The 15618-nt window shown below is 47.4% G+C and overlaps 1 protein-coding gene across 3 annotated transcripts in view; it reads left to right on the forward strand.

Moving 5' to 3' along the window:
* The window catches only part of LOC110490363 (USP6 N-terminal-like protein), a 91397-nt gene that overhangs the window by 61786 nt on the left and 13993 nt on the right, over positions 1-15618 (forward strand). For all 3 annotated transcript variants that reach the window (XM_036944725.1, XM_036944723.1, XM_036944724.1), the window contains 4 exons: positions 6940-7013; positions 9538-9620; positions 11144-11183; positions 11592-11672. In XM_036944725.1, coding sequence (XP_036800620.1) covers positions 6940-7013; positions 9538-9620; positions 11144-11183; positions 11592-11672 — 278 coding nt within the window. The remainder of the gene's footprint in view (positions 1-6939; positions 7014-9537; positions 9621-11143; positions 11184-11591; positions 11673-15618) is intronic.

Genomic DNA, 15618 nt, shown 5'->3' on the forward strand with positions numbered 1-15618 from the left:
GGAATCAGATTTTTTTTTTTGACTCAATGGAGGAACGTAGTCAGAGAAATGCTGATGAATGTCTTTCTCGAGCTGTGTACGCAACTGGTTCACCTCTGATGCTCACAGGCAATGTGTATTGGAAGAGATTTCTGAATGTTCTTCACCCAGCATACACCCCTCCAACCAGACATGCTTTATCTACTCATTTGCTGGATGCAGAATTTAACAGAGTTCAAGTGAAGGTCAAGCAAATCATAGAGCAAGCAGACTGTATTGCAATCACCTCTGATGGGTGGTCGAATGTTCGTGGGCAAGGAATAATTAACTACATCATCTCCACCCCCTCAACCAGTATTCTACAAGAGCACAGACACAAGGGACAACAGACACACCGGTCTCTACATTGCAGATGAGCTGAAGGCAGTCATCACACCCATTGGCTGTGCTGCTCATGTTTTGAATCTGCTCCTCAAGGACATCATGGCACTGAAAACAGTTTTGAAATGCATCAAAAAGCGTGAAGACTTCTGCCTGAAGCCCATACACGCCACAGTGTACATGTTGGACCCCAAGTATACTGGCAAGAGCATCCTGTCTGGTGCAGAGATCAACAAGGCCTATGGTGTCATCACTACAGTGTCTCGCCACCTTGTCTTGGATGAGGGTAAGTGTCTTGGCACTCTAGGGAAGTACACCTCCAAGCAAGGGCTTTGGGATGGAGATGCAATATGGCAGTCGTGCTAACATGTCTCATCAGCCACCTGGTGGAAGGGACTTTATGGATCTGAGGCTCTTTCCACTGTTACGTCCATCATCCTTCAAATCCCACCAACATCAGCTGCCTCAGAGCGCAACTGATCCTTGTTTGGGAACACACACACCAAAGCGCGCAACAGGCTGACCAATACAAGGGTTGAAAAATTGGTGGCCATCTGGGAAAATGTGAGGCTTTTTGAGCCTGACAACGAGCCACCCTCAACAGGGTTGGAAAGTAAAAGTGAAGATGAGGCCTCAGTCCGATGTTCAAGAGGTGGACATTGAGGAGGTCCAGGGAGAAGACATGGAAGCCTGAGAGGAAGACAACCACCGCTTTAGTTTCTAGACTATAAGTGTACAGATGTATGATAACGTTTTTGGGAGATGCGATGGATCATTGGGGATCATTCAATATTCCCTTTTTGTTTTTCAGTGAAATCATCCCATGTGAAGAGTCAACTCATTTAATTAAAGTTCAATTCAAAACTAAATAGTTTTTAAAAATGTCTATTGGAAGGATTGAATCATTTGCAATATTGTCTACTTATGATAAGGTAAAATGTTTGTTTCTGTCTCCATATGGTAAATATATCCAATGCAAAAATAATCTACATTGAAATGGATTTAATATGAATTTGTATATATCCCCATTAATTCCCACGGAAAGTTTCCACCTCTGAATATTCTCTAAATTGTGCAACCCTACTGTTGAGGTCAACTACAGTTGAAGTCGGAAGTTTACATACACCTTAGCCAAATACATTTAAACTCAGTTTTTCACAATTCCTGACATTTAATCCTAGTAAAAATTCCCTGTCTTAGATCAAACATTTCGGGTAGCCTTCCACAAGCTTCCCACAATAAGTTGGGAGAATTTTGACCCATTCCTCCTGACAGAGCTAGTGTAACTGAGTCAGGTTTGTAGGCCTCCTTGCTCAAGCACTCTTTTTCACTTCTGCCCACAAATGTTCTATGGGATTGAGGACAGGCTTTGTGATGGCCACTCCAACACCTTGATTTTGTTGTCCTTAAGCCATTTTGCCACAACTTTGGAAGTATGCTTGGGGTCATTGTCCATTTGGAAGACCCATTTGCGACCAAGCTTTAACTTCCTGACTGATGTCTTGAGATGTTGCTTCAATATATCCACATAATTTCCCTCGCTCATGAAGCCATCTATTTTGTGAAGTGCACCAGTCCTTCCTGCAGCAAAGCACCCCATAACATGATGCTGCCACCCCCGTGCTTCACGGTTGGGATGGTGTTCCTTGGCTTGCAAACCTCCTCCTTTTTCCTTCAATTATAACAATGGTCATTATGGCGAAACAGTTCTATTTTTGTTTCATCATACCAGAGGACATTTCTCCAAAAAGTACGATATTTGTCCCAATGTGCAGTTGTAAATCGTAGTCTGGCTTTTTGTCTGGCGGTTTTGGTGCAGTGGCATCTTCCTTGCTAAGCGGCCTTTCAGGTTATGTCAATATAGGACTTGTTTTACTGTGTATATAGATACTTTTGTACCTGTTTCCTCCATCATCTTCACAAGGCCCTCTGTTGCTGTTCTGGGATTGATTTGCACTTTTCGCACCAAAGTACGTTCGTCTCCTTCCTGAGCAGTATGGCGGCTGCATGGTCCCATGGTGTTTACACTTGCGTACTATTGCTTGTACAGATGAATGTGGTACCCTCAGGCGTTTGGTAATTGCTCCCAAGGATGTTCTGGAAATTTCCAAGCTGTTTAAAGGCAGTCAACTTGGTGTATGTAAACTTATGGCCCACTGGAATTGTGATACAGTGAAATAATCTGTCTGTAAACAATTTTTGGGGAAAAAATTGTCATGCACAAAGTAGATGTCTTTACTGACTTGCCAAAACTATAGTTTATTAACCTCTCTGGGATATGTAGGACGCTAGCGTCCCACCTGGCCAAAAGCCAGGGAAAATGCAGAGCGCCAAATTCAAATAAATTACTATAAAAATCTAACTTTCTTTAAATCACACATGCAAGATAGCAAATTAAAGCTACACTTGTTGTGAATCCAGCCAACATGTCAGATTTCAAAAAGGCTTTTCGGCGAAAGCAAACAATGCTATTATCTGAGGATAGCACCTCCTTAAAACGCAGAAATAAAAATGTAATTCATGCCTTACCTTTGACAAACTTCTTTTTTTGGCACTCCAATATGTCCCATAAACATCACAAATGGTCCTTTTGTTCGATTAATTCCATCGATATATATCCAAAATGTCAATTTATTTGGCGCGTTTGATCCAGAAAAACACCGGTTCCAACTTGACTACAAAATATCTCAAACGTTACCTGTAAACTTTGCCAAAACATTTCAAACCACTTTTGTAATACAATTGTAGGTATTTTTTTTATGTAAATAATCGATACAATTGAAGACGGGATGATCTGTGTTCAATACAGGAGGAAAAACAAACTGTAGCTAGCTTTCTGGTCATGCGCATCTATCTAACAGTACACTACAAGTGACCCTCGTTCTGAACAGGGCTACTTCTTCATTACACAAAGGAATTCTGAACAGGGCTACTTCTTCATTACACAAAGGAATAACCTCAACCAATTTCTAAAGACTGTTGACATCCAGTGGAAGCGGTAGGAACCGCAAGAAGGTCCCTTAGAAATCTGGATTCCCAATGAAAACGCATTGAAAAGAGTGACTTAAAAAAAAACAAATCTGAATGGTTTGTCCTCGGGGTTTCACCTGCTAAATAAGTTCTGTTATACTCACAGACATGATTCAAACAGTTTTAGAAACTTCAAAGTGTTTGCTACCCAAATATACTAATAATAGGCATATCTTATCTTCTGGGGATGAGTAGCAGGCAGTTAAATTTGGGCATGCGTTTCATCCGGACGTGAAAATACTGCCCTCTGTCACCAATAAGTTAACAAGAAATTTGTGGAAATTTGTGGTTGAAAAACTAGTTTTAAGGACTCCAAGCTAAGTGTATGTAAACTTCCGACTTCACCTGTATGTGTGACGTGGTTGGGTACAGGTAGAAACATGTTTGTGTTTTACATCTAGTTTGGGCAAATTAATATAGTTTTGAAGCAATGCTAATAGCATGCCCAGTGTTATGCCACATGTGGTTAGCCTACAGTTTTTTTTGTTGCTGTTACCCTGACAATTGGGTGACATCAGGCTCGTGTGTGTGTGTGTGTGTGTGTGTTTGTATATTTGGACACACAATGGTGCGACGGCACACACACAGGCTCCATTTAGAACTTTGGCGTACCGCAAACGCCAAAGTTTTATTTCACTTTCAGACCTTATTCACTAGGCATTTCTCTTTTTGTTCACTTTTTACATTCTTCTCATTTCAAGGCATGATTTGACCAGGCCTTGGTGTCCTTCGTGATTGCCTTTATAGATCCTTGTTTCCCAATATGTAATGCGGTAAGGTGAATAGAGGCAGCGCTCTCAGCTTGGTCGTCTCCAGGTCTGGCCTTGGGACGTGTTGATTGGCTGAACACAGGCAGGCTCGAGAGGCGGATGAACAAAGTGAAGTGTGAGGCACTGTGAGTTCAAGAACAAAGGACAGGAAATGACTTCTCCTCCAACCAGGCTTTCCATTAGAACCATGCAGCTTCAGTACCTTTGCAGATAAGAACCGGCAATGAGTGTTAACTTGGAGGGCGAGAGGAGTAGAGAGCAAAATAACACTACTTGTTATAAAGACAAGTCCTGGACTCGAAACCGCTAGTCTCTAAAAGAGAGGAGCAGAATATTATATATTGTCTATTGTCATAGTTGTTTACAGTCATCCAGACTCATTCTTTGACATGAGTTGTGATGAATACAGACAGATACTTTACAGATAAGACGACACAGGAAGACACAGTGTTATTATGTTAACTGAGAGGGATGTTATTTTAGAGTCTGATGTTTTTGATGATGCTGTTGTCCAGAAGACTGACTCTGAGTCTGATTGGATGAATGCATGATCCTAAGTTCATTCTTCTATCGACTTGATCTATGGTTGAATCGTCATGGACAGACAGGTCATATACAGATCGACAACATGTTGTCCCTAACCTGTGAGTGAGCGAGACCAGTTCTCTGGCCTAATGTATGATTAATACCTTTCAGCAGGAAAAATGACAGCTTTCTATTCTAATACTCTGTTATGACCTCTGTGATGGATGGAGAGAAAGAGAGGGACAGCTGTTTGACGGGTGGTAGAGAGCAGGAGTGAAGGGGAAAGCGGAGAATCAGGTAATTTCCAAAGCACTAGACCGACGGGGACATTTTAATCGCAGCGGGAGAGGGAAATGACCTGCCATTCTACGCAGCCGTCGCCACAGGGCACTGCCATGTGAAGAGGAAGCGGTTGAGACTGGCAGAGGAGGATGAGGGAGGGGTGAAAGGTCAGGGAGGTAGGGGGTCTAACCAGGGAAAAGAGGAGTAGGAGTGGACAGGGTGAGGAAAAAGGGGAGGATAGGGTGACTCGTTGGAAGTGCAAAGGTTCGGGGATGTATGTTTTCCTCAAGCAGCCCCGTAGCGTTAAGGAAGGGGCTTGTCCAGGAGTGTTCTGTAGGCACGAGGAGTCACAGCAGTCCAAGCAACACAACAAACACATTCTGAACGAGCCTCCAACCCCTTACAAACACGGAGTCACGGATGCCTGTGCCATTCCCCGAGCATGAAAGAATCTAATTGCGTTTAGCTTAAGCGCTGCCCCTGTTGAATACTAATATGGCCACTGGGGGGTTCAGTGTGTGTTACTGCTGCCAACACTGGGCTTTACTATGGGAAGACTCAAGACCCAGAATTCCATTCCACTGAACCATGGAAAAATTCAGTGGGGGGAAGAAAAAACCCGTTATTTGTTTCCAGACAGTGTCCCCCTGCTGTCCCTTCTCCTACTCTGTGTGCCATTGTCAGCAAATGGCGGCATGCCTTTCACTGTGACAGTGACACACCACCCTGTCATAAAAATTCCGGCCGGCTCGATAAGAGCGACGTTTGTTCGGACATATTGGAATTCCGGACGAGCCAAGGGAGGAAGTGGGGAAGAATCAAAGTGGAATACTTCCTGTCGGAATACTGACTGACAAAGTGACAGATAAGAGAAAAAAGAAAATGATTTAAAACTGTAAAACCACCCTTCTCTTGGGACCTTGTACTTCTTAAGTGGAGGCGAAGCAGCACATCTCATTGGTGGAGAGGGTTGAAAAGCTGTATCCTCATGTCTCACACCAGCTCAGTAAACACAGTAGCACACACAGAGTATCTACAATAGCCTCTTTCACTAAGAACACAGTATTGTGTTCTTTCTTGTGCTGTGTGTGGAGCTATGTATTTATTCTCACACTGACATGGTTGGCAAACTGCCTCAATCTGTGTAAAAATAGATTTACAGAAAATTAGTTCAGTGCTTTGTTTATTCTCAATCTCCGCATGAGTCCAATGTGTCTGAGGCACACACACACACACACACACACACACACACACACACACTTGTCTTTCTAATGTGCATTTGGCTGGCAGCTCAGTGCAGGTACATCAAAGCAGGTGAAATGCCAATTGGTCCGTCGCCTGGAAAGATTCACTATCTTTTTCCATCAGGACTTGACTGGAACAAAGTGTACCAGAATATTTTTACATCAGGAAGGATGATTTAGTACCAGCCTTTTGCTAATAGAAAACCTCAGATACACAGTATATTCTGGCTGACCGCATTCCATCACAAGAACTACCTGTTATTGGTGAACTCGTATAACCAATGGGGCTCTTTCAATAAATCTGACCTAGACTTTTTAGTTTTCCACAATTTTCACACTATTACCACACACACACACACACACACATACATATATATTCTGTTCCAGCTTTGTTAACCTGTTTTCCTGTATTTTGAGCTTCTCATTGGGTGCTGAATCAGGAAGTGGCCAGAGAGCAGTGTGTGCTACAGTAGGCCAGGCTTTAACCTTTGACCCCTGGCTCAGTGTGGGGCCAGAGAACTGATCCACTTAGTGTTTGATAGTAGTGAAAAGGTACAGCACGACCACTTCCATTCTGTATTGGCCTTCACTGAGCCTACTGGGACCACAATACAAAGATTGACATTTTAACTCTTCTCCTCTCCTTTTCTTCCATCTACCTTCCTCTTCTACCTTCCTCTCCCCCCCCCCCCCCCCCCCCCCCCCCCCCCCTCTGTTTTCTCTGGCAGCGTCTGGTACAGAGCAGGATGCTGTGCTGAGGCTTGAGAAGGAGAGGGCTGAGATCGTCTCCAAATATGACAAGGTAAGAACCCCTCCGCTAATGAAGGACAGTATATCCCCTGCAGTATTGAATGTTTGTCTGTCACTACCAGACAGAAGCTGGGATAACAATATTTACAGGAAGTTTCCAGAGATTTGTGCTTTGTTTTCTTGTCATAGAGTTGTCATATTTGTCAGACTGATGGTGAAACGTCTGTGTGCTCATCCACACCATTGTGTGTGTGTGTGTGTGTGTGTGTTTGTGTGTGTGTGGCACCTCTTTCCATTGCCTGTGGCATCATCACCATAGCCAGCCGTCGTGCCTGGTTTATAAATTAGCGTTTTTAATTTAGTCCAGCGGGCAGGATAATCAAGCCCACTCGTTAAGAGAGGAGCAATGAGGGAGGGATGGAGTGGAGGAGAGAGGCGGGCACTCTGACACAGAGTTTAATTATGTTTTGATGTTTGACCCTGATCACAAGCGGAGTCCATTTTCTCTCGTTGGCGAGGCGGAACGAGTCCAATCAAAACCAATTCAGTTTCATAATGACATTGTCGGAGGGGGGGGGGACCCTGTTATCAAAACACCAAGACAAAGATGGAGTTCATGCTCTCACTATAGACCTCAACGTTTTCTATCAATGGAGTTTCATTCAAGGGTGATTGAGTATGGCCTATCCCTCCGGTTTCCTTCGACAGAAGAATACTGGAAGAAACCTTCTATACACTCTCCAACTGGGACAATCATAGACAGCAGAGACATAGTAAAGTCTAGATCTGGGTCCAGGCTAGTAAAGCTTGACAAAGTGGAACACTGAACAGAATCATGCTCCAATTCTGCTATGACATTGATTTTACACGGCCGTCTTGTGCGTGCGCCCCTGTGTATATACGCAGATACCACATGACACGGGCTTTAGACACAGTCTGGGTTTCCACTGACATCTCTTCCAGGCTCTGTGTGTGTTTGGCCTGAGGTTGGATGTAAGAACAATCTATCCATCCCAGATGTCTTTTTCTATGCATTTATATTCATGTTCCCCTGTTTGTGCTGTGTGAGGGCTCTGGGCTGTGTGAGGGCTCTGGGCTGTGTGAGGGCTCTGGGCTGTGTGAGGGCTCTGGGCTGTGTGAGGGCTCTGGGCTGTGTGAGGGCTCTGGGCTGTGTGAGGGCTCTGGGCTGTGTGAGGGCGCTGGGCTGTGTGAGGGCGCTGGGCTGTGTGAGGGCGCTGGGCTGTGTGAGGGCGCTGGGCTGTGTGAGGGCGCTGGGCTGTGTGAGGGCGCTGGGCTGTGTGAGGGCGCTGGGTTAAGTTAGGACAGGATCTCCAGTAAACAAAGGGAATGCGGGGAGGGGGAGGGGAGGGGATGGGAGGGAGAGATGTTTCTAGACATCCTTCAGCCTTGCAGACCTCCGACACTGGACATTGTTTAGCTCGCTCTCTTTTTTATTCATCACCTTTTTGGACTTTTTTTAAATACATTTATTTAACTAGGCAAGTCAGTTAAGAACAAATACTTATTTACAATGACGGCCTACCGGGGTACAGTGGGTTAACTGCCTTGCATCTGTTGGTCACAGATACCTTTTTTTTTAAGTGGTAGGGTGTGGATCAGAACCAGTCCGTATCTGGTGTGACCACCAGATTCATTAAAAATCCTACAATGTGATTTTTCTCATTTTGTCTGTCATAGTTGAAGTGTACCTATGATGAAAATTACAGGCCTCTCTCATCTTTTTAAGTGGGAGAACTTGGCCATTTGGTGGCTGACTAAATACTTTTTTGCCCCACTGTACCTACCTGCCCATATCATAACGCCACCATGGGGCACTCTGTTCACAACGTTGACATCAGCAAACCGCTCGTCCTCACAACGCCATTAACATGGTCTGCGGTTGTGAGTCCGGATGGACGTACTGCCAAATTCTAAAACTACTTTGGAGGCAGCTTATGGTAGAAAAATGTACATTCAATTCTCTGGTGGACATTCTTGCAGTCAGTATGCCAATTGCACAACTTGAGACATCTGTGGCATTTTGTTGTGTGATAAAACTGCACATTTTTAGTGGCCTTTTTTTTGTCCCCCAGCACAAGGTGCACTTGTGTAATTATAATGCTGTTTAATAAACTTCTTGATATGCCAGGTGGATTGGCAAAGGAGAAATGTTCACAGCGACGTAAACAAATTTCTGCACACAATTTAGGAGAAATAAGCTTTGTGTGCGTGTGGAAAATGTCTGGGATCATTTATTTCAGCTCATGAAACATGGGACCAACACTTTACATGTTGCGTTTATATTTTTGTTCAGTGTAGAATAACACTGATGTTCATGTTCTGTCTCTGTTGTAATAGTGTTGATGTTTATAAAGTATGTAGCCATTCAGTTCTATATAGGCATTAAGTTATTTTACTTCTTAACATTCAAAGTATCTCATTGGTATTCATTCTCATTTGTGCTGCATTCACAGTTAAAAAAACAAATGTTCCCAAGGATGTTTTGTTTTAAAGCACAAATGCATTTCAAACTACTTGTTATTCATTGCTTTACCCATGAGGCTCTTTGATTGCAGGGAAAAGAGGGCGCCACTGTGGAACCCTGGGAGGATGCAAGCTTCCACCTGTACAAAGTCATTGACCGCTTCGGCTTCGTACAGTAAGAACACACACACACATACACACACACACCCTTAGGTGATCAATTCATTACACATGGCAAATAAACTTTGAAATGTGAATCAGTAACACACACCACAATCTTCCCCCTTGTTCGTGTTCTGATATTTAACTTCAGTAAAAGCTTCAAAGAACACTAGTTTAAAACAGTACCATTGTCTTGAAGTAGGAGAAAGTGACTATCTATACAGCTTGGTGTTGAGTATAAGCCCCTCTCTATATCCTGGTGTTGTTGTGTGGCTTTGGCATGGCCATCACAGGGCATCAGTGTGGGAGCTCAGGCCCAGGGCCAGTCACGGTCTGGAGAGAGATGGGGAGAAGGTTCCAGTCTGGAGAGAGGGAAGGATGGAGAGGTTGAGGCCCTGAGTGAAGGCTATGGTCTGGGAGAGAGAGGGATGGAAAGAGAGCAGATGGGGACTTGGCTGAAGGTTATGGTCTTGGAGAGAAGAGCGGGATGAAGAGGTTGTGGCCTAATGCCAGGACTTTGGACTGGTTAGGACATAGAGTTGGGGCCTATGGTGAAGACAGTAGAGATGAGGCCTCAGGCTCCATGAAATAGCCTATGAAGGAGAGCCCTATCTAGGTCATACTGACTAGGTGTGACGACGACAATGAGGGAGAAAAGAAAGGGAATGCCCCATTTACAGGCAGACACCGACAAGCTGACTGCAAACTCTCTGTGCTTCCTGTATGAGTTGAAGGCCAGGTTCAGGGGTCAGGGCAGTTCCGGGACAGAGACACAGGAAGTGGGGGATGGGACACCGGCTCTGTCATCACAGATCTGACCTGACCACAGGTCTGACCAATGTTGGATTGGTTAAAGCAATGGAGAGGAAACCTTACTTTCACTTGCCCAGTCATGGACAGGTTAGTTAATATTACTAAAAGAAGGAAGGATGCATTTTGAGAGTATTGGAACAGGCCCCCACCATGGGGAAATCCCATTTTTATGATCTAAGCCAGTGGGCTGAGTGGCACAGACAGAACTGTGCTACTCTGAACTGTTAGTTTCATAGTGTAACTGACAGATAGCCATAGAGGCATTGAAACTGGGACAGGACAGTAGCCAGAATGGAGGAATGTTTTAATGTGTTATTTCCTGTTTGCTGGGCTGCTGACGTGTAATGTTCCCTCCCTTTGATGAGTGTTAGGGAAGGTGAAACGAGCTCTGGCAGTAACAGCGTTCATTTCTTTAATGACTCCAGTTACTCTGGAAAGAATCTTTGAGTGGCCCGTATTCACGTTGAGACATATCATCTTGAGGCTCCATCTTGTCCATCTTCACCGCGTGTGAGGGAGTTGAGTCGGACAGAGAGACAGCCTACTAACATTCCACCCGTCTACCAAATGTGTAATGTTCTTAAAGGCCCAGACCAGCGAAGCCTTAGCTAAGCCCATGGTCAAACAATGATTGATACCTTGCATATTTTCAAAGCAAGAATGTGTGTCTATAATAAACCAAAAGCTGTGTAATACTAAAGCTTGTTTGTTTCTCCTCTCCAGTGAGAATGACCTTCCCTCCTACGACTCGGTGGAAGAGAAGGTGAGCGACCATGTCACAGACCCTCAGGGCTGACTACATCTCTCCCATCCCACATGTCTATGCCGCTGTAAAATGGCCTTCACAAATGAGAAAGAACAAAATGTCTTTCACACACATAACGATTACCGTTACTGCTATGAATAGAGCTCTGGTTGCTGAGAATTGATTAGTTCTTTCCTTTTCAGAATCCTAACATTGTGTAGGCTTCTACTGTAGCTTACAATGAGATTCATATTGTTCTGAGCTGATGTTAAGATTGTATTCTAATTTCACTGTAACCTTTGCCTCATCCTACATCATAAAATGTATTAAGTTTATGAAGCTAAATGTATGACACTTGCATATACAGTTCCTCCAGAGTTTTGGTAATGAGGAAGTGTTAACATGCCACTTCCTGTGTCCCCTCAGCAAAAGCACATAGAGGTAGAAAGGACCTCAAAATGGCTGAAGATGATGAAGAGCTGGGACAAGTATAAGAACAGTGAAAAGGTACGATCTCTCTTCCTCCCGCACCATCTCTCCCCCTTCTTGCATTCTCTCTTAAAATATTTCATTCCCACATTCCTGTTGTCAAATATTACATTCCACATTCTTCTCCTCCACTCCTCGTGCCTCACATCTTTTCTTCTCTTTGGTGAACAAATATTAGTGAGTCTCTCCCTGAAGAGCATTTCTAGGGGTCCGGTCTCTGTAATAGCTGTCTTTGTTAGTGCCTGAGTTTGGGGTCTTCTTTATGATAGGTGTTGGGTCCTCGGGCATTCAGTTCTGACATCCTTCAGTTGTACTCTGAAATGGTTCCAGCGGAAATTGGAGAATTGTCTTTAAATGAACCTTGGCTAGGGGAATATTTTCAAGAAGGTTTCAAGAAGTCCATGGCAAGCAACAACCACCAAGGACTTGTTGTTTCTCCCCCCAACCCCCCTGTAGGGGTATCCGTATTCTGTCAGTCAGTGCTCCGCTCGTTTCTCTCGGCTGGTTAAACAGGTTACAGTTGATGACTCTTTTTCTTTCCTGTGCTGCTGAAAACAATAGCATACTAATGCAGTCATAAGGTCCTAGCGTCTGTAAGGCAGGTCCTAGCGTCTGTAAGGCAGGTCCTAGCGTCTGTAAGGCAGGTCCTAGCGTCTGTAAGGCAGGTCCTAGCGTCTGTAAGGCAGGTCCTAGCGTCTGTAAGGCAGGTCCTAGCGTCTGTAAGGCAGGTCCTAGCGTCTGTAAGGCAGGTCCTAGCGTCTGTAAGGCAGGTCCTAGCGTCTGTAAGGCAGGTCCTAGCGTCTGTAGGGCAGGTCCTAGCGTCTGTAGGGCAGGTCCTAGCGTCTGTAGGGCAGGTCCTAGCGTCTGTAGGGCAGGTCCTAGCGTCTGTAGGGCAGGTCCTAGCGTCTGTAGGGCAGGTCCTAGCGTCTGTAGGGCAGGTCCTAGCGTCTGTAGGGCAGGTCCTAGCGTCTGTAAGGCAGGTCCTAGCGTCTGTAAGGCAGGTCCTAGCGTCTGTAGGGCAGGTCCTAGCGTCTGTAGGGCAGGTCCTAGCGTCTGTAGGGCAGGTCCTAGCGTCTGTAGGGCAGGTCCTAGCGTCTGTAGGGCAGGTCCTAGCGTCTGTAGGGCAGGTCCTAGCGTCTGTAAGGCAGGTCCTAGCGTCTGTAGGGCAGGTCCTAGCGTCTGTAGGGCAGGTCCTAGCGTCTGTAGGGCAGGTCCTAGCGTCTGTAGGGCAGGTCCTAGCGTCTGTAAGGCAGGTCCTAGCGTCTGTAGGGCAGGTCCTAGCGTCTGTAGGGCAGGTCCTAGCGTCTGTAAGGCAGGTCCTAGCGTCTGTAGGGCAGGTCCTAGCGTCTGTAGGGCAGGTCCTAGCGTCTGTAGGGCAGGTCCTAGCGTCTGTAAGGCAGGTCCTAGCGTCTGTAGGGCAGGTCCTAGCGTCTGTAGGGCAGGTCCTAGCGTCTGTAGGGCAGGTCCTAGCGTCTGTAAGGCAGGTCCTAGCGTCTGTAGGGCAGGTCCTAGCGTCTGTAGGGCAGGTCCTAGCGTCTGTAGGGCAGGTTCTAGCGTCTGTAGGGCAGGTCCTAGCGTCTGTAAGGCAGGTCCTAGCGTCTGTAAGGCAGGTCCTAGCGTCTGTAGGGCAGGTCCTAGCGTCTGTAGGGCAGGTCCTAGCGTCTGTAGGGCAGGTCCTAGCGTCTGTAGGGCAGGTCCTAGCGTCTGTAAGGCAGGTCCTAGCGTCTGTAGGGCAGGTCCTAGCGTCTGTAGGGCAGGTCCTAGCGTCTGTAGGGCAGGTCCTAGCGTCTGTAGGGCAGGTCCTAGCGTCTGTAGGGCAGGTCCTAGCGTCTGTAGGGCAGGTCCTAGCGTCTGTAAGGCAGGTCCTAGCGTCTGTAAGGCAGGTCCTAGCGTCTGTAAGGCAGGTCCTAGCGTCTGTAAGGCAGGTCCTAGCGTCTGTAAGGCAGGTCCTAGCGTCTGTAAGGCAGGTCCTAGCGTCTGTAAGGCAGGTCCTAGCGTCTGTAAGGCAGGTCCTAGCGTCTGTAAGGCAGGTCCTAGCGTCTGTAGGGCAGGTCCTAGCGTCTGTAGGGCAGGTCCTAGCGTCTGTAGGGCAGGTCCTAGCGTCTGTAGGGCAGGTCCTAGCGTCTGTAAGGCAGGTCCTAGCGTCTGTAAGGCAGGTCCTAGCGTCTGTAGGGCAGGTCCTAGCGTCTGTAGGGCAGGTCCTAGCGTCTGTAGGGCAGGTCCTAGCGTCTGTAGGGCAGGTCCTAGCGTCTGTAGGGCAGGTCCTAGCGTCTGTAAGGCAGGTCCTAGCGTCTGTAGGGCAGGTCCTAGCGTCTGTAAGGCAGGTCCTAGCGTCTGTAGGGCAGGTCCTAGCGTCTGTAGGGCAGGTCCTAGCGTCTGTAGGGCAGGTCCTAGCGTCTGTAGGGCAGGTCCTAGCGTCTGTAGGGCAGGTCCTAGCGTCTGTAGGGCAGGTCCTAGCGTCTGTAGGGCAGGTCCTAGCGTCTGTAGGGCAGGTCCTAGCGTCTGTAGGGCAGGTCCTAGCGTCTGTAGGGCAGGTCCTAGCGTCTGTAGGGCAGGTCCTAGCGTCTTTAAGGCAGGTCCTAGCGTCTGTAGGGCAGGTCCTAACGTCTTTAAGGCAGGTCCTAGCGTCTGTAGGGCAGGTCCTAGCGTCTGTAGGGCAGGTCCTAGCGTCTGTAGGGCAGGTCCTAGCGTCTGTAGGGCAGGTCCTAGCGTCTGTAGGGCAGGTCCTAGCGTCTGTAGGGCAGGTCCTAGCGTCTGTAGGGCAGGTCCTAGCGTCTGTAGGGCAGGTCCTAGCGTCTGTAGGGCAGGTCCTAGCGTCTGTAGGGCAGGTCCTAGCGTCTGTAGGGCAGGTCCTAGCGTCTGTAGGGCAGGTCCTAGCGTCTGTAAGGCAGGTCCTAGCGTCTGTAGGGCAGGTCCTAGCGTCTGTAGGGCAGGTCCTAGCGTCTGTAGGGCAGGTCCTAGCGTCTGTAAGGCAGGTCCTAGCGTCTGTAGGGCAGGTCCTAGCGTCTGTAGGGCAGGTCCTAGCGTCTGTAGGGCAGGTCCTAGCGTCTGTAGGGCAGGTCCTAGCGTCTGTAGGGCAGGTCCTAGCGTCTGTAGGGCAGGTCCTAGCGTCTGTAGGGCAGGTCCTAGCGTCTGTAGGGCAGGTCCTAGCGTCTGTAGGGCAGGTCCTAGCGTCTGTAGGGCAGGTCCTAGCTTCTGTAGGGCAGGTCCTAGCGTCTGTAGGGCAGGTCCTAGCGTCTGTAGGGCAGGTTCTAACGTCTGTAGGGCAGGTTCTAGCGTCTGTAGGGCAGGTTCTAGCGTCTGTAGGGCAGGTTCTAGCGTCTGTAGGGCAGGTTCTAGCGTCTGTAGGGCAGGTTCTAGCGTCTGTAGGGCAGGTTCTAGCGTCTGTAGGGCAGGTTCTAGCGTCTGTAGGGCAGGTTCTAGCGTCTGTAGGGCAGGTTCTAGCGTCTGTAGGGCAGGTTCTAGCGTCTGTAGGGCAGGTTCTAGCGTCCGTAGGGCAGGTTCTAGCGTCCGTAGGGCAGGTTCTAGCGTCCGTAGGGCAGGCTCTAGCGTCCGTAGGGCAGGCTCTAGCGTCCGTAGGGCAGGCTCTAGCGTCCGTAGGGCAGGCTCTAGCGTCCGTAGGGCAGGCTCTAGCGTCCGTAGGGCAGGTCCTAGCGTCCGTAGGGCAGGCTCTAGCGTCCGTAGGGCAGGCTCTAGCGTCCGTAGGGCAGGCTCTAGCGTCCGTAGGGCAGGCGTAATCTGTAGATATACTAAATATCTGCTGTTGGGCAGAGCCTGGGTCAGGTGTTGATGTGACTGTCAATTGATGGTACAGATAGAGGACTGTGGAGTGCAGCGAGCGGGAGAGACCGCTACACGGAAGAGACATTTAGATCTCATACACACAGACACACACAAACAGACACTATAATCTCACCAAAAGAAACCATGCGCACACACACACCAATTGATGATTAGTGGAACA

Source organism: Oncorhynchus mykiss, chromosome 15, assembly GCF_013265735.2.
Source record: "Oncorhynchus mykiss isolate Arlee chromosome 15, USDA_OmykA_1.1, whole genome shotgun sequence".
NCBI lineage: Eukaryota > Metazoa > Chordata > Actinopteri > Salmoniformes > Salmonidae > Oncorhynchus > Oncorhynchus mykiss.